This window comes from Thamnophis sirtalis, unplaced genomic scaffold (assembly GCF_051295495.1).
Source record: "Thamnophis sirtalis isolate CommonGarterSnake01/CBP01778 unplaced genomic scaffold, rThaSir2_p1.2 scaffold_3, whole genome shotgun sequence".
Lineage (NCBI taxonomy): Eukaryota > Metazoa > Chordata > Lepidosauria > Squamata > Natricidae > Thamnophis > Thamnophis sirtalis.
In genome coordinates, this window is record NW_028261383.1 from 93028434 (window position 1) to 93047298 (window position 18865).

The 18865-nt window shown below is 36.6% G+C and overlaps 1 protein-coding gene and 1 long non-coding RNA gene across 2 annotated transcripts; one reads left to right on the forward strand and one right to left on the reverse strand.

The window, feature by feature from the left end:
- Window positions 1-1565: 1565 nt before the first annotated feature.
- On the reverse strand, window positions 1566-15329 carry SMAD5 (SMAD family member 5). The gene is made up of 8 exons (XM_014063253.2): window positions 15212-15329; window positions 14221-14337; window positions 12462-12979; window positions 11225-11479; window positions 10481-10600; window positions 9324-9545; window positions 7930-8186; window positions 1566-7239 (listed from the first exon to the last, which is right to left on the reverse strand). The coding sequence occupies exons 3-8, from the start codon at window positions 12862-12864 to the stop codon at window positions 7096-7098; spliced, it is 1401 nt and encodes a 466-aa protein (XP_013918728.1). The 5' UTR covers window positions 12865-12979; window positions 14221-14337; window positions 15212-15329; the 3' UTR covers window positions 1566-7095.
- Window positions 15330-15495: 166 nt separating this feature from the next.
- On the forward strand, window positions 15496-18066 carry LOC148048068 (uncharacterized). The gene is made up of 2 exons (XR_015695959.1): window positions 15496-15986; window positions 16681-18066. It is a non-coding gene; the product is annotated as an uncharacterized LOC148048068 (long non-coding RNA).
- The last annotated feature ends 799 nt before the right edge of the window (window positions 18067-18865 follow it).

Here is an 18865-nt window from a genome sequence, read left to right on the forward strand (position 1 = left end):
AGCATATGTATGGGTGAAGAAATGAAGTGGTAGAAGAATCAACAATATTACTTGAAAGATAAATGAGACAGGAGAAAGCAATTGTACTGAATTTTACTTTCTGGAAGCTAAAACAATTGAAGCATAACAGGAAGAAACTTTCTTTCTTTTTTTCATTTTGTTAAGTATGGAGAAATTTGAAAGGGGCATTCCTTTTGTATCCTGAAAGGGTACAATGCTGATTATGTTCAGGCCAAATCACTAGCTCTCTACCTGTATCTCTATAAGATCTTAAATCATTTCTGTCCAGAATCATTAAGAGGAAGAAGACTTATGTAAATGCTGACAAATTCAATTTTGATGCACTGCTCTACAGAGACATGGAGAGCTTTAGATCCCTAACCCTCCCCACTTCATACTTCAAAAAAGCATTGCAAAACAGAAGTTAAAATTTCCTTTCTGGTAAGTTTTGCTCCTTGAAGGCTAGAGATCTTTTTAGAACTAAATAACTCACAGACTGCATGGGGTCCAAAATACAATAAATAATACATAAATTATCGTAGGCATATAACATGCGTTACATCATACATTGGGTACAATTCTGGGTATAATGCAGAGTTGATCTTAAGTTACATATCCATATAAAATTTGGCATTGAGGTATTTACGGTACACAAATGTATCATAAACATGGAAGCAACCAATCAATCCAATCACACACACTTTCAGAAACTCCTGGTGATCCCCCAAATTTTAAAGGAAAAGAGGTAACAGCTGTAACCATTATTTCTCTATTGAAGTTAACATAGCCTCCTGATTACAGTTAAATTGACTCATTGAGTACTGGCCCTCCTGAAGCAATTAAAGACTGAACTCTTCTGGAGTATTTTGAGAATGAGAATGGTTACAATTGTACTTAAAAGTACAAGAAGTAAATAAATGAAATCAAAACATGTTATAAGTATGACTTCAAATCATCTTAATCGTTTCTCAAAAACAAATTCTTTTTGCACCAAAGTGGAAAAATTGTGAGCAGTCCCATTGACTAAATTTGAATTTTTTTTCCTAAGATAATTTGTTTCAAGAACTTTTTTTTTGTTTTTACTGTTGGGGAGCAGTTTGCCAGCCACCTATTAGGAATGCAATTATAGGAAGATTATTCTGAACAACTTTCTGTTAAAGATAAGACACAGTTTTGCTCTTTCCTGTTTACTAACACTTATTACTAAAACCAATACTTTGAAGCCAATAGATTGGCTTTAATCGATTGGTGCACCAATCAATTCTTAATTCCTACCTTTGCCTGTTTTCCACTATGTCTCATAGTCTCAGTACAAACTTTAATATATGTATGCTCTCAAATATACCCAAGTATTGATTAATAAAGAGTTGAATTCTTTGTAGAAGAGAAGAAACAGATTTTTTTAAAAAAAAATATGAAGAATAACTTTCAGAAAGATACTTAAGCCTACACCTGAGACAGCTCCAAAATTTTACTTACACAAAATTGGAAATATCTTTCAAAAGGACATAGCTCCATTTATAATAACCATATTAACAAGGTCAAACACAGAAATACTCAAAGAATGAAGGTAAAATGTATTGTTGGAATAACATATCTTACCAAGTAAACAGTACAGAAGTTGTATCCATAATATACACTGATATACTGTACATTAGAATAGTATTAATTAAATAGCAGAGGGACATTTAAAGAATATAAACTACCCTATGAATCCAGACTACACTTTCTCAAAAATATTAACAAAAATGCAGGAAGTTACATTAGTTATTAATGCAATAGTTTGAAATATTTTATTAAATATATTGTTACAAAGTAACAATTCAGGCAACAAACACCTTTTCTTATTCCATAACATAGCTTCAGCAAGCTAGACTTTGAAAAAACATTTTTCCAGTTATAAAGCCTACAAAAGGCAAGAAGTAATCATCAGTAACATTTTATTATAGTTAAATAAATCAAGTGACAACTAGTTACATAGTTTTGCCAACCATTATTCTATGCAGATTATTAGACTGAGCTTTAAAAAAAAGGTGATTGAATACTAAAAAAAAAGTACTCTGAGACAAAAGTAATTAAATTACAATTCCTGATTCAGCTTTGCTTATTGTGGAACTTACAATGTTTTAGGGAAATGAAATAAAAGTATTTAAGGTATGTTCTAATTTTCACAGTACACTTTGGTCTTTTAAGCAGGCTGTAATTCAATCAGATGCAGCAATATTGTTGCATGTGATTGAATTAACCAAATTGATCTACAATTTAGTTAATTCAATTGTTTAGCAAACTAAACTAATATCTAGAGAGGAAGTGCCTAATACACTTTTGATAACCATGAAATAAATTAAATAAAAACTTTTCAGCATAGGTGCAATTGCGTGGATAATTGCCTCAGCTCTGATAAAGATGGCTAAGAGAGATTCTATTGCACAGTACAAAAAGGAATGAAAGTATCCATTTTACTCAAAGCAAATAGTAACTTAAACAGTGTGATTTGGATTAAATCTGAACATATATTCAGTTGTATTCTTATATATGTCTACTGTATATGTATGGCTTGTTGTATGGCTATAGTATTACTATTATTCCTCTTATCTTCTTTATTACCCCTCTTATTGGTATGATTATTATGATTATTATTATCCTGTTGCTTTGCAGTTACAGAGAGCTTCTGCACTGGAGACAAATGCTTTGTGCATCTAATCACACTTGGCCAAATAAAGTATTCTATTCTATTCTGTATTATCATGGAAAGACAATAATTACTGGTTTATTGTAAAGCAACTTACTTTCACATTTATAGGCCTAAATTTAACATTGATTACAGCTACACAAAGTTTAAACAAAAGCTACCATACCAATGAAAAGACAAAGAGTGAAAAAACCAAATTGTGTATACAAAGCCCCAAATTGCCAGAAGGGACGTCTAAAATATAACAGAGAAGACAAGAGTGTTGCAATAGCATTTAATACATTTGTCTCAGCAGAGAAATAAGGGAAAATCAGATATTAACTTATTGCTGTAATACAATCCAAAACTATACATTTGCTACAAGAATACCACATATATTCTGATGGCAATAATTGTTGAAATTGCATGCAACGTCACATAATAATTTCTGCTGCCCACAATTCAAAATACATGAGAAAAATGTTTTTTTTCCGGCACCTAATGATATATAAATGGCTTGAGCAGTTAAAAAAAAGGGGGAGGCTTCTTAACAAGATTCCAAACATTTTAGAAAAACTGCAAATGAGTTCTTATCACTCTACTAGAAGGTATTATTACTACCTAGATTACTGATTTATAATCAACTGCAATCCAAAAAATGTAGGATGTCTCTGTTGTTGTCTCATACATATACTGTTGCAACAAAATTCTAGTTAGAAGCTGTGAGGTTGGGAAAAGTTGAGTAACTAGCTCTCTTTATAGTTCCCATCCATTTAACTAGGAAGAAACTGCTCAGAGCTCCTAGGAAATTCTGACCTTAATTGGATATTCAATAAAAGCAGCTTTTTAAAATAAGAGTCAGCAAAATAATATCTCTACTTCTCCTGTTCAAAGCAAGTAAACCTGGTGTAAACTGTTGCTTTTTAGAACTTCAACAGAAACTAGTAACACTTATATAATGCAGCTTTATGAGGTGAATTTTCAAATTTTAGCTTGTTTTCAAAAACATCTTTTCTCACAACATGTACACAATTTGATTCTTTATCCTTGAAGAAACTTCATCATTTACTTCTCTCTCAACATATCTGAATCAAAGGCCAAATATGAAAGGTACGGTTTTTCACCCCACCCACCCCCCCAGTTACCATGGAACACACTACCATGATCAATTAACACCCTCTTATCCAGCAATTTAAATGGCTTTAAAAAGGATCAGACAAAATGATTACACACAAGATTAACAGTTACTAACCATGTTACCAAAGCACAGCTCTAAATGATTAGACAATAGGGAATATAGCAAAAGGCAATTGTTCTATCCTGCTTACAGACTGATACAATCATCTAATTGGTTCCTATAGAACAGGGTGTCAAACTGGCGTCCCAGGAGCCAGATAAGTCACACACACACACCAGCTCTACAAAGGCAAAAAAATTGTGATACGTCACGATGCATCACGTAATCGAGTTTTGACACCCGTGCTATAGAATGATGGGCAAGTTAGGCCTTAAACTTTACAGTGCTCTTTTCTTACATTCTTAAGATAATACCATCATGCATTACAAATTGCACCTTCTCTGGTCAGGAGTCACAAGTTTAAAACTGTTAACTGTAACGTTAAAATTATTTTTAAAAATTCCAGAATTTAGAACTATTCAAAGGCATTACCATAGAATACACAAGGAAGTAGTATTTCAAATACCAGCGTAAAGCAGGATTATTGAAATGCAAAAATTATCAACCAAGATTACAAGTATTTAAATGGGAACAGTACTAATCTCCTTGCCACATGATCAAACTTTCTTTTACATTGCAAACAAGCCAACTTTAATTTCGTATCTTCTGTTTTCCCATATTAATTACTAATTTCTCAAAAACTGATGAACTTGTATTCAATTCAAGGACTCAAAACACACACTCATGTAACTTAGGAAGTGCCTTGAAATAATTACCGCATCATGTAAATTGGGAATAATTAACTTTTGGGATTGAAATGGATATGTCAAATAAAAAAGGACAACTACTTTGAAAAAGCAAATTCCATGCTGGACATATTACAAAATGAATTAAATTGCCAATGTTAATATTGCCAAATTTTGTCTAGCACTTCTGATTACTGTACCAAATCTTTTCTTAATATGAGGTCATGAACTGAAGTTGAATCAGAAAAAAAATCAAGTATAACAAAGAAGGCAGAAAAAATTATGACATTCACAACTATAAATAGTTGGGACTTTAGACAAATTCTAAAAGGTTCTAAATTCTAAATGGCACTAATTCTGCCTTTTAATGTTGAATTGTTTAAAATAAAAACAGGAGAGGCCTTCAATTTGACCCAGGATGGGTCTTCCCAATCTACTTTCTTCTCCTCCATTTTATACAAAGTTACTTTTGTAAGACATTCTCCTCCATATAGAATTTTAGGATTACCAAAGTTAACTAAACATCATATTAAGATAATGTAAGAACTCTCAATCAAAATTGGGTAAGGTATCTGCCTTGTGCCAACATGTACTATGGATCTGCATATGTTCTTGATTATTCTATACATGGGATGCTAAACATCAAGACTGAAGGATACAACCACCTATAGAGTGTAGAAGGCTCTCCTTGCAGTCACACTGGCTGGGATTCTCTTTTTGAGCTAAGACAGCTTGGATAGAATCCATGAAATATTTCATACTTTGTTGTGAGAAGTTCCCTTTTAATTGCTAGCACTGAAGGAGAAAAACATCCAAGAGCTACTCCTGATACAGATTGCCTTACATGTCCAAGGAAGAAAATTAAAACTGTGTATTTTTTTGGGTGGTGGTGGTGAAAGCATTCAACAATTTACCACTGAAAAAAGAAATTTCAAGGAAAGATTATATATTTAAAGCCTCAAGGAAAGATTATATATTTAAAGCCTCAACCAATTACTGATTGAATAGCTGAGCATCAGACAAATAGATTTAGGGAAATTTCATCTCCATTTAAATTTAAATTAAACTTTACTTTAACTTGTAATGGTTGTTAATTCTACTATATTGTTTCTTTAGTCCAAAGAATCAAAATATTCCTGAATGGAGACAAATAACGTTTAATAAACACCTGTATTCCCATGACAAACCATTCATCAGTAATTTGTTATGCCTTTCCATTGCTTTAATCAGAACAATTCTAAATATGATCCAGATGTAAGTTTGCCAGTTTTTGTTAAATTATACAAGAGATCTTGCATGTTATGAATGATCAAGGTTCATGAACACTATACCAAAGATATACATCCTGATTTTTAAAATGTGCTTCATGTATTTGATATAAGCCTTTAGCAGGAATTATTAGCCCATTGGCAAAGAGAAGGTAGGGAAGAAAGGAAAGATAAAGATGTTAAATGTCAAACACCAATCAGTGTATATAGCCTCCATGAGTTTACTCCTGAAAGAATGTAGCCCTTGCCAATAAAAAAAGTTTATTTTACATCATACAACTTTTAGTCACCCACATGACAATATTCTCATAAATCATTATTATGAGAATGAGCTTCCCCAGCAATAAAAAAGCAAGTGTTTTACAACACTTGTTAGGTAAAATTTAAATCTCCCAAAACAGAAGTAATATTTAAAGGAAAATAATATTGAAAATTAGCAAATGTAATTTTTTAGGAAGCCTCCAAGCTATTTTCTAAAAAATGCAAAATAAAATATAAAACAATGCACATTCTTGCAATGTGATACACAGCACTTTAGTGTTTTGCATTCAAATAAATGTAGACTGCCTCAAACGGTGCATACCCTGGATAAAACATCTGTTAAGCACCAATCCTACACACATTCATCTGAATCTCCCTGGACTTTGATCCGAGTACAGGACTAAATTATGAAGGCAACACTGAACTGTGATGAAAGTAACTTTGTTACTGATTAAAGAAACAGCCTGCTCTAATGCATTATGTTATCACTATCTGTAACAGGTGCTTGTCAACATGTACATATTGAGGTCATATTTAAGCTAAAGGCAATCTTAGGTATAATAAAGCTGGCTCTTTGTGGATTTAGATCATCCACACAACCATATAGTAATATTAAAACCTTATGGTAAATTGGAACTATATCGATTTAGCAAATGAGATAGTGTTGTTATTCATTGTGTAAAGTCATTCAAGAACGTGTCCTCAGAAAACATGTTAAAATACTTCCAGTGGAATCAAACGTTGTTCAAATATGTATAGCTCAGGTAAAACAGTTTCTGCATTTTTCAGTTTTCCTCCAAATTGAACAGTCTTAAAATGAAATGAAAGGGAAAATGATGATAAAACAATGGAATTGGTCATTTGTAGAAGAAAGCTAACTTATGATGTATTCCTACAGAATCCACACTGGAAGCTTCTGGAAAATTAGAAAATGGTCACTAAAATTGTAGTTGCTGAAGAAAGACTTTGGCACTATGAAACAGAAGAAATAGGATTAAGTGGGGAGCCCATTTGGGTAAGTACTTTATCCAGCCACTGAAGAGGCCCATGAAGATGGATTTCTATCCAACACGGGGTGCTTGTAACATCTTGTCGATGGTATTCTGCTCCCCATCCCTATAAAGAATGACATGCATTTAACTAGATTAGGATTAGACACTGAAACAACTGATAATACAACAATTTCTATTTTTAAAAAAATAGGATTTGGTTTGAAGAATGTTAGCTTCATGCTTATCTCCATTCCATTCAACAAAAACATGTTATTTAAACCATCAATCCCTAATAGTTTTGTTGGATCACAATTTATAATATTTTTACTTATGATGTACACATGATAATGATGCAAAACTACAACTTGGCAGAAACCCCAGTCAACCCAGACCACTCATAAATTGTACTGGAATTGTGATTAATCATCCCCTAAATAGGTATAGATTCCCACCCCATTTTTCTTGTGGGGAGAAGAAATACTACTATTCATTAGGTCAATAGAAAGAAGTGGGTCATCTTCATCCTTATTTTGTCCTGCAAATGAATAAAGCGGAAAGACATCTATGCAAGTACCCATACATTCTTATGTATACTTTATGGCATTTATTCGTCTATCTATACATCCTTTTAAGTTATTCACAACAACAAAGAATAATAAATCTGAAATGCTGGATTTACTCAGACAATTTGCTAATTAAATATAGCAAAAATTCCAAAACCTGTTATATGCTAAAATTGCAGTCACACGTAATACATTCCAGATATATTTCAAACAGATACAATATCGTAAATAACAAATATGCCACGCCTTACCTTTACAAAACTCATTCGAATTGTGCACATTTTGGTGAGCTCATATACTGCCTCAAATCCATGATTGACTGACTGAGCTAGAAGCTGAGCAAATTCCTGATTGTTAAAAATTTTAAGACTACAGCCACTGGGAATCTTGCATACAGTTGTAGGGTGAAATCCGTGATGATAATTACAATTCCTACTTTGTACGAATATGCTGCTGTCACTCAGGCATTCTGCATAGACTTCCCCACCAACATAATACAGATGAACGCCTAGGGGAAGGAGAAAAATCCCAAATATTTAACACAGTTAAATTGCAAAAATGATTATAGCCTTTTCCTTTCAGCTGTTAGGAACTCTAGCCAAATTTCTATTTGAAGGATTCCAACTGTTTCCAGTTGTTTAAATATGTCAAGTGTATCATTTCAAACACAAAATATCTTAACCACTAGATGTCCTCATCTTTCTTTACTCAGTACATGATAGATAGAATTATTCAATAAATAAATGATAAACTATTTTTTTCTTGCCTCATCAATTGGGCCTAGTGTGCAGGCAAAACTGGTACGGGAGATGGACTTTAGGATTTTAAGTCATCACCAATAGTTTGAATTGTATCCAGAAATAACTTGCATGCCTTGTAGAACAAGTCTTTATAGAGTACTGCCAGTTAGCATCCATTATTGCTCACTGCTACCCAATGCTGTTTTGAAAACGCATTGTAATAAAATCTAATCTAAAATAAATCTATATTGCATATCTCACTATGGCAAGTCTGTGCTCTCATCGAGAACCGATGCAGGGAACAAACCAACTGACATTAAACAATGCTGCCTCCTAAAATTCTACATGCAAAGTTAAATTCAGAAGCACCTAAAGACAACAATCTGGTTTTTCCAGAAGATGCTATACCTTGAATTGGGCTGCATTCTGCCAAATCACCCTTTGTATCACTATTATATTCAAGGGTATTTTAGGGACCATACAATTCTACCACCGGCTTTTCCCTTAATTGGTCTTTCAAACCAGAAAGATAACTTGTCACTGTCCCCTTCAGCTCTTAACTTTCGCTTTATTTTCAGTATGACTTGTTATGACAGAGTCAGGATATCTGTACAAATCTGTACAAATAAATATGTACACCATGTACAAGAGATTAGAAAATAATTAACTATTTGTTTACCACTAAAACTTTAGTGATAAAAGTAGATAAAAGAAAAATTTTGCAGCAATGTTTCATTTACAAAGTTGCTAAAATATCAAGCTGACATTTGTTTTCAAGCTGAATTGTTCGGATTTATAATATTTTTTCTATGTGGCACATTACGCAAAACTGTATAATTACATTTAATTTATCCAAACTGCAAACACAATCTATTTACAATCATATAAGCATACTTCAGGATTACCTTTTCCAATGTGTCTCCGAGTATTCTCAATTGTTGAGTTACGATTAACATTGGAGAGCAAACCTAAGCAGAATCTGTTTTTGTTGTTAGAAGGATCTGTAAAACCATCTACTAAAATACTGGTAGAAGACGCATGAAAAGCCTCCCCAACACGATTGTTTAGTTCATAATACACTATTGAACACCAGTGTTTTGGTTCTTCATAGGCCACAGGATGAACATCTACAAACAAACATGAAATACCTGTAATAATTCCAGCATCTACAGTCTCTTGACTAGAGTATTAAATATGTATGCATTTTTCTTATAGCTAAAGAACTTGTTATTTTCCTGCAGGAATCTTCTCAACTGGTAGTGCCATCTACAGCAGATATAGACTGTAAATATTACTCCAGGATCTTGAATTCATTAATGAGGTATAAATACATTAATTGAAAGAACAGCAAATCTTCTTAAACTGTTTTAAGATAGCTTATTCCTTTAGCTAAAATTCAAAGATTTTAACTTACAAATAAAAATAATACAGAATATATTGGCATGCTCAATATATGCTGAATCATTCAACAGAAGTAAGCTAGTCTTTTGAAGAACAGGCTGTTAAATGATATCCATTAAAAAAAGTTCCATCCTTATCAAAAATAACTTTATGCTACTACTTATTACAGCAAACAAACATACTTATTCTATCTTATCCTTTTCCAAATTCCAACTAGTTATTCTCCTTGGCATAACCTTGAACCTTCTCTTATCAACAGTTTGCAACACAGAAATAAACGCTCTGGAATGCAGTTTCAACTTCTTATATATGGGAATTAACAGTGTGAAACCCTCAAAATTATCTCTTAACTTCCATTTAAATACACATTTAACCGCAACTTGCTTTTTAAACAAAATATTCTCTGGTCTGTATTTCCCTCACCCTTTTTGAACCCATGATTCAGATGAAAGGGTAAAATGTTGACCAGATGGCATTATGCTTCTCTTTCTAGTCAACAACTCTCTGTATCTCTAATGACCAAATTCTTAAATGTAACAATCCCATCAACTAAATAATAAAATATGACAATAATTTATTTTTTTCCTTCAGATCATAAGTGGCAAATTATCATAAAGGTTCAAAATGTTAACAAGTTTATCAAGTCAAAAGTATATCTCACCTCTGCTCGAAATATTGGGCATTATCTGAGGAATTATACTATTGCTTGTATCCATAGATTGTGAAGTATCTTGACCCATTTGGTCTTCAGGAGGCATATATGCAGGTGGTGGTGTATCGGCTACAAATGAAAAAAAAAAAGAATGTTTGAGTAGTGTTAGTATATTTACCCTAAACTATCAGATTTTTTTCAACTATAATCACAACTTGTCTTTTCTGTCATTTTCTGCCTCTTCCCATTTTTGTTTGGAATCTAACAATTTTCTATCATGAAAATGTTCTCTTCATTCTCAGTTGAGGTTTCTATGGATCTCATTCTCTTCCTTTGCCAGTCATTTATGTCACAATCTATCTTGCTTCATCTAGTTGAAGCTCCATTTCATTTTCTTAGGATCAGAAAGAAGCACCAGCAGATTCTCCAACAGATATATTAACTTAGAAGCTGTTTCCTTGATATTAATGAGTTCTATAAAGTGGATTTCAGGATTAGCTATAAAAGATTTCTCATTTTGAAACTTATTTCACTATATAGTTACTGCTGCCACTATTTTCTGCTTTCAATTTATTCTCTGAAGCTCTACAACCTTTTCACCCTCTCCTTTATCTCTTTGCTTCTATCTCCCAATTGATGTCTATTTAATCACCTGGTGTACAAATACAGCATAACCCAAATGTAATTCTAATTTCCTCTGATTTTATAATACAAGTTCTACTTTTCAATGTTTGTCATACAAATAGTCCTTACCTGGTAGTTGAAATGGGCTAGATGGTCCAGAACTAGCTGGAGAATTTGGATAGGTACTGCTGCTGCCTGGAGATGGTGGGTATGGACTATTTGGAGACATGGGAAACGGAGTGCTGTTAGGCTGTTGGAATGAATCTGGAAAGGTAGCATTGTGTGGCATATGTGGTTCATTGTGAGTTAAGTTTCTAAACTGAACCAAAAGGCTATGCTGTGGGTTAAATTCACTGTGCCTTGGCACCAAGACTGGAGGTAAAACTGGAAAAAAAAAGAGAAAACATATTAAAATAGAGTTGAAGCTTTAAAGAGATCATAATAAACTCTCGAGGAATAAAAGTGCAAAGAAAGAAGCATATGCCAGAAACTTCATGTTTCTCTACTTGGAAAAAGAGTTACTCCCAGAATGTACAACTTGATGATCCAAAGCCAGATGTTGTTCCATAAAGTCTTGATGCCCCCAAATTTCCTCCTGAAATTGTTGCTCAATTATAACTTTTAATGTAACAAAAGTCATTAAAAAGTCATTAAAACATGAGAATTATGTCTAATAATATTTAAATTGAGGTTTTGCCCTGGACTCTCCCAATTTAAAAAAAAATTCTACCCAAGTTCCCACTAAAGTTCTTGGATTTGAAAACATGCAAACCCTGTGGATATTATGAATGTACAATCCATTTGCAATTGAACTAAAATTATACAGAACTCTAATGCAACACATAGCTTTTCTGTATTAAGACAATTGCACAAGATGATTGAACAACTGTGATCTTAAATAATAGAACACGTGAAAAAGAAATATTTTAGGAAACATTTTCCAGCTTTTCAATCATCAATACATAAATTACTTTATGCATTGATTACTGAAAAAAGACTAAGGTTACTATGAAAATTTATCTTATTTAACAATACAATTATCAAATCAATTGATATTGTTTATCACCAATAGTTTCAAATATCATAAAGTTCAAGGAGGAAACAATCAAAAGCAGGGTTCATATATTTCGTTATGCCATTATGGAATTTTGGTTTGGTTTAAAGCAATGGCTGTATCAGCATGGTTTGTAGACTATGGTTTATAGGACAGCTGTAACATCTATGGACCTGGCTATTGGAGGATGCTCAACAAGTTATGGTTCTAGTCTACAGAGTATCGATGTTCCCAGATGCAATTCTCATGTACCAACTTTTCCCTCCCATTTTCAGTCAACTATTTTTGATGGGTAAAGGCATTGAAACACACCTGGGCTCTCCACCCTTTTGTAATGGTATGGATTGATACAAACTTCTTTCTGTTTAGATCCAAAAGGAAATTCACAAATGTCCAATGGCTTCAGCTCATGATGGCTCTGCAAATCAGGCCAACGCCACACACGGCAGTAAATCACGTGGGGAAGGCCTTTGCGGTGTGACACCTGAAGCCGCCCATCTAATGAACGAGGGATTGTAACACATTTGCTGGGTTGTCCAGGACTACTTAGTGCCTTTTCCAGTTCCTCCATGGCTCCTTTTTTCTTCTTTAGTTTTTTTACCAGAGCATCGACGGCTTTCTCTGCCCATTTTTCTTCTTCATCGCCTTGTTTCCAGCCCAACAAGCGCTTTACAGCTGGGCTAGTAAAAGAGAACAGACTGGCCATTGAGGTCATTTGACAAGTTTTAAAGCAATTTTTTGAACAAAACTGCTGTTTCTCAAGACACAAAAATAACACTGCAGCTGCAGGTTAAATTCTTTTTAATCCAAGGAAGTGATTTTTCTTAGACCTATAAGAAAAATTACAGAACATCAGTGGATGCCAGCTTACACAGAGAAATGAAGGCAAACACAGAGAATAATTGGATAATTTTAAACCTCATTATATTTAATTCCCACATGATACATATTATTAACAGCCTTTTAATCTGGACCAATTTTCATGCCGTGGGGATAACACTTAAAAGGCAAAACAGTTGGTGGCATTAACAAAGGAAGTCTTGTGAGCCAAACTCCTTCTATCATTCACAAAGGCTAATCATTTGGTCAATTGGGGGAAAAAAGCTCGGATTTGTTTTGTAAAGATAAATGAAAAGACGTTTATTTTAAACTTCAATCAATTTGAAGTCAATGCATGGTATATCTTATGAGAAGATGTGTATCTATTAAGGCAGCGGTGGAAATACTCTGGTGATGTCTGAGCTGTTTAAATGATAGCAATTAGGCACTGGAAACCCTCTGGTGATTAGAAACTGATAGCAATTAGGCACTCTGTACACAAGAGATTCTGTAATAAAGTTCCAGTTCTGAGAAGCCACTACAGTTTCTGAGGTTTTACTCCTACTGTTCCTTTCTGTTATCTCATCCTGAACTTGATGTTGTGCTCTGGATCATAAAAAGAGAATCTGTGTCTTTTGAAGAGGCAACTGTGTGGATTTCATTTAAAGGAATAGAGCAGTGAATGAGCAATGGTGTAAGCAGCAATACAAAAGTGAGCAATCTCTGGCAAAGGAAGCCCCTTGTTGGGGAACACTGCTCAGACCCCAAAAGAGTCAATCTGGATTGCTGCAGAACAAAAACAAAATATATTGCTGAGAGTTACACACAGCCCCTTTTTGTTACTAACAAGGTCCATCTGCAACTCTCTTTAAAAAATAAAAAGGAGTAAGGATGACAAACGGAACTAATGTGCTGTGGCAACATGTTGATAAGACCTCATAAAATCCCTGAAGAATACTCAACAAGTACAGACATAGACAATAGGCAGCTGGCAAAAAGCAGCACTAAACAAAGAGAAAGGATGTCAATAACAAGTCAGTTCCGTTTCTGCTACAGAAACTGCCAAATATTGTCTATGGGGTTTCTGATAAACTGCAGCAAGTCAAAACAGCTAGCCCACCCTGCTGCATTTTCAGCCCATCAAACACGAGGCATTAAGGGCCAGAAAGCTGCCTTCCTCGCCTTGCTAATTCTCAAAAGATGCTGCTTCTCAATAACTTAGTAGGAAAATGTGCCTGGCAATCCCAGCTACCTGTTTTTTCAGCGGAGAGAAGACAGTGGCAGGCTTCATGAGCAAAGACAGGCAACAGTTTTTTACCGTCTGCATTCGGCATCTCTCTGGATGGGGGGTAAAGGAAAGGCCGCACAACTAAACAAGAAAAAAAAAGCACATAAAGAACAATCCAACAACAGCCATCCCCAGCATTTCTTCACTCCTCGTGTTAGGAAGCTTATCAGGATGCCACAGGTGCTGACTTGGTACACTCTCTACATTATCATAATAGGGTTAAGCTGACAAAGCACATTTCCTCATTCAGAAGTTTAGTTCTGCCCAAGAGACAATAAGTAAAGGATTTAGGGCTGGTTCTCCTCCAAAAAGGCAGGTTAATACTCTGTCCAAAATGTACAAGAGTACACAAACAGACACTTAACACGCCTGTACCATGAATTAAAACTTCCCCACTTAATGACAAATCAGCCAGAACGGGAGGCTGAGCAAGTTTGGATTTTGGGGAACAGGACTCCACAAATACAACCTCTCCCCCCCCCATCAGCTGCTGATGGAGGACGGCCACAAAAGGCAGCTTGCGTGGCCTGGCAATGCTAATGCTTTAAAAGCCTTTAAATGCAATATCGATCCGTGTCAGATCGCCCGCAAGCGTGGGCCAGGCCCAAACCGGGGCACCTCGGGCTCCAGTCCCGGTGAGCCACTCTCCCCGTCGCAGAAGGGTGTTTTTTTTGGGGGGGGAAGGGTTGCTACGAAGAGCCCCCCCCCCCCCCGCCTCTACCCTGGCTTGCAAAGCGAGGAAGTGCCTGGCGCGAGATGCGGACGCTTCTTCTCTCCTCCTCCTCCCCCCCAACAGCTTGCAAAAGGCAGGCGGGCGGGCGGGCTGGGCGGAGAACGATTCCCGCCGCCACTTCCTCCCCCAGCAAGCCACGAAAAGGGCGCCCTCCTCTTCTTCCTCCTTTTATCCCATCTCCCCCCCTCCGTCCTCTCCGACTTTTCCAACGGGTTTACCTACCGCCCGACTCGCGGCTGGCGGGCGAAGAAGGAAGCGGCGAAACCCCGGCCAGGAGAAATCGACAAGACCTGCCGAGGAGGGAAAAAGAGGCGGAGTCAGGCATGTCTGTAGAACCGAGGGCTCACGTGACAAGGCCATCGGGCGAAAGGCGGCTGGTCGAGCCTGTGCGTCAATCAAGCGTCCGGAGCCTGTGATTGGCAGAAAGAAGGAAAGGAGGCGGGAGCGGGCTCTCCAGGCTTCTGGGGGATGGAAGGTGAGGGCGGGGGAGAAGAGAGGAGGAGGAGAGCAGGCCTTGGGTATGTTTGGTTGTTCTTATGCAGCGTTGCGTTCGCCGCGTAACTTGCGTTTTGTTCCTAGCCTTTAGTCCGGCTAAGAAGCTACCCGGCTTCCTCCTCGTGATTTCATTGCGGCTTGGGATGTTTCGGGTTCACAATCAGATACTTCTGCTCCCTAGAGGAGAGACTTACCAACGAAGTAAGGAGGTACATAAAAAAATTGTACAATGTAAGAGCTTTAAAAAGCTACAAAAACTCGGACGTAAAAGACAATTCGTGGAGAGAAATTTGGAGGAGGACCCAGACAGCCGCAAAGAAAAGTGGAAGCCACTGCCAGACGAGTTTGTCAAACTTTGTTAAAAAGAACAAAACAAAAATGAAATCGAAGAGCAGAGACCCTGGGCTCAGAAGGACAGGCAATTCCTGCCCGGTATGTAATGCCGTCCTAGCTGGAAGGATTTATAAAACATCGAGGAACCCAGAACGATGTTGCACCTGAGGTAAGAAAACTATACAGGTAGTCCTCAACTTACGACCACAATTGAGACCCAAATCTATGTTGCTAAGTGAGACATTTGTTAAGTGACTTTCCCCCCATTTTACTTTTCTTGCCACGTTTGTTAAGTGAATCACTGCAGTTGTTAAATTAGTAACACGGTTGCAAAGTGAATCAGGTATCCCTAATGACTTTTGCTTGTCAGAAGGTCACAAAAAAGGGATCATAAGATCCAGGGACACGGCCACTGTCATAAATATGAGTCAATAGCCAAGCATCTGAATTTCAATCACTTATCCATGGGGATATTACAGCACCCATAAGTGTGAAAAACGGTCATAAGACACTTTTCAATGCCATTGTAGCTTTGAACACTCACTAAGCAAACTGTTGTAAGTCAAGGACTACCTGTATTCCAGATCATTATATATACAAAAAACTGGGCACATCGTTTCTTTTGACCCATAGCACACTCCTTCCACATGTAGAGCTTTGTAATTAACTGTAATCACCTCTGTTCTGACCCAGATATGCACAGGCAAACTCAAATCAAAGTTTTCTTAATCTAGCGTGAACAGTGCTGTATAATCTTCATGCTAGTTGGTGTGTTTCAAGATTATGTATGTAATCGTGTAGCTGTCTGTTCAGGCAATCATTTGCATAAATTATATCACTGCAGCCTGAGAATGTCATTCCAGGTCCTGTAGAGCAAAACTCTCTGGAGGAAACATTGAATACAGAGGTCATCTCATCCACACAACACCTCCACTCCAGGGACTCAAGTGAAAGCAGTGCACAGTAGTAAGGAGGATCAACCAGCGATGTTGGAGGATCAAACAGTGCATCCAACAGTGTCATCCATAAAGCCACAATCCCTCAGTCAAGAAAGAGGAAGAAAAAGAAGACGACGATGGGAGGGGACGAGATACTGAACAGCATTGTGACTATGTTAGAACAGCTTCAAATCTATACTACAGGGATGTCCCAGTTGAGCCTCATCAACAGCAGGACTTATATAGCCCTTTGTGACTTTCCTAGCCAGCGTCTGACAAGCGAACAAGCCAGACTCACTGAAAGACTGCATGATGCTTAATAACTACAGTGATTTACTTAACAACCATGGCAGAACAGAACATAAAATCTGGGGCAAATCACTCAAGAACCATCTTTGTTAGCAACTGTAGGGTCTTGGAAGAGAGCCAATGCCCCTGCTCTATGGTATATTCTACTCCCAGAGGTGAGGCAGGCCCCCACTCTCCTGGCCTTCTGAAAAGGAATTAAAACATGGCTCTGTGGCCTTGCTTGTGGAACGCAGAGGAACACACAACCTTGGGGCTGGCTGATGCCTCGAGAAGCCTCCCTTCAACTTTTAACTAATTTTAACAGCATTTATTTATCCTTGCCTCTTTGTAAATCTTTAATTTTAAAACCTTAACTTTTATATACTGTTTTTATGTTTTAATGTTTTATTGTACAACAGATCAGGGTCCCTATTTGTGGGAGATGGGCAGTTCAAAATTTTTCCATCTGCATGCCTCCTGAAACTAGCCCATCTGTGCTAATTTCATTCTTGAATCAAAAACTAGTGACATACTGTAAAGATTACAGGATTAAGACTCATAGATTGTACTGAATTAAAAGAAAACAGGACTCTGTCCAAAAGTAACATCAAATTTCTCAGATACGGTATTGAGGCAGGAGGACATTTAGGATATGGTATCATAGCTTATATTGCCAGTTGGGCTAGCTCACGGGTGTCAAACCCGATTGTGTCACGTGATATATTGCGATGTATCATGACGTATTTTACCTTTGCAGAGCCAGAGTGGGTGTGGCCTGCACATGATGCATCTGTCTCACAGGCTGCCAGTTTGATACTCCTGGGCTAGGTGATCTTTCTATTGTTCAATTTCAGCTAGCAACTACTCCCTATTGATGTAAGGTGGGACTTTTTTCATGGTAATTGGCAGCCAATTTGGTCTAATGCCAACAATTAAGGTTAGACTTTGGTAAAATATCTTGGTTCTTACAATAATGCAAGTATGTAAGTGTTCAGAGAAAACAAACTTATTTCAAAAGCTAAAGTTCTTTGTAGACAAATCCAAGGACTGTGGTTGAGAGTAATTTTACCAATTCAGGGGTCATCCAGGTATGAAACCCCCCTCTCCCCCGTACATTCAGGTAGATGCAAGGTTGAAAAGTTGTTTGCCAAAAGAAGTCTGACTCACAAGATCTTTTACAGCACTGGTTCAGGCATGCCTATTTTCCGAGGTCATGCCTCTTCTGAGGGACCTCATTGAACACTTTGTTCATTTAATCTTTATACACATGCAAGGCTTGAGGATAATTTGCAGCTTAGGCCCTGAATCAGCTTCTGCAACAGGTAACTGATCACCTGACTGCTCCAGAACTGCAAGCTCATCCTCCCAATAGATCGTGCTCTTTCTGACTCTTATCTGCACCTAGCTGAGAGCCTGCTGGTTCCAGGGTTACATGGTCAGAACCTGTTGCATCCTGGTTCTTTCATTTAAAGTCTGATCCATCAATCCAGTCCATAATACCTAGCTAGCTCAACTCCCTACAAGATGTGATTTGTCCACAAGAATGGGGAAACCCTCATCCCACTAACTTCTGTATACTTCTTCTGCCCCAAACTATTTTGAGAATTTCCATTGCAATAGAAATTGGGCTTAAGATGTTCTAACATCCTGATTTATTTTTTTAGGATTAGATGGATTATAAAAGGGTGGGGGGAGAGAAAGACTCGGTTCATACTTATTAAAACAACTGGCTTGTAAAAACTTGCATTTGAGTTCTTCATTCTAAAGGTCATGTAAATAAGTGCCAATTTCATTTATTTTTTTCATCTTCTAAAATTAAATT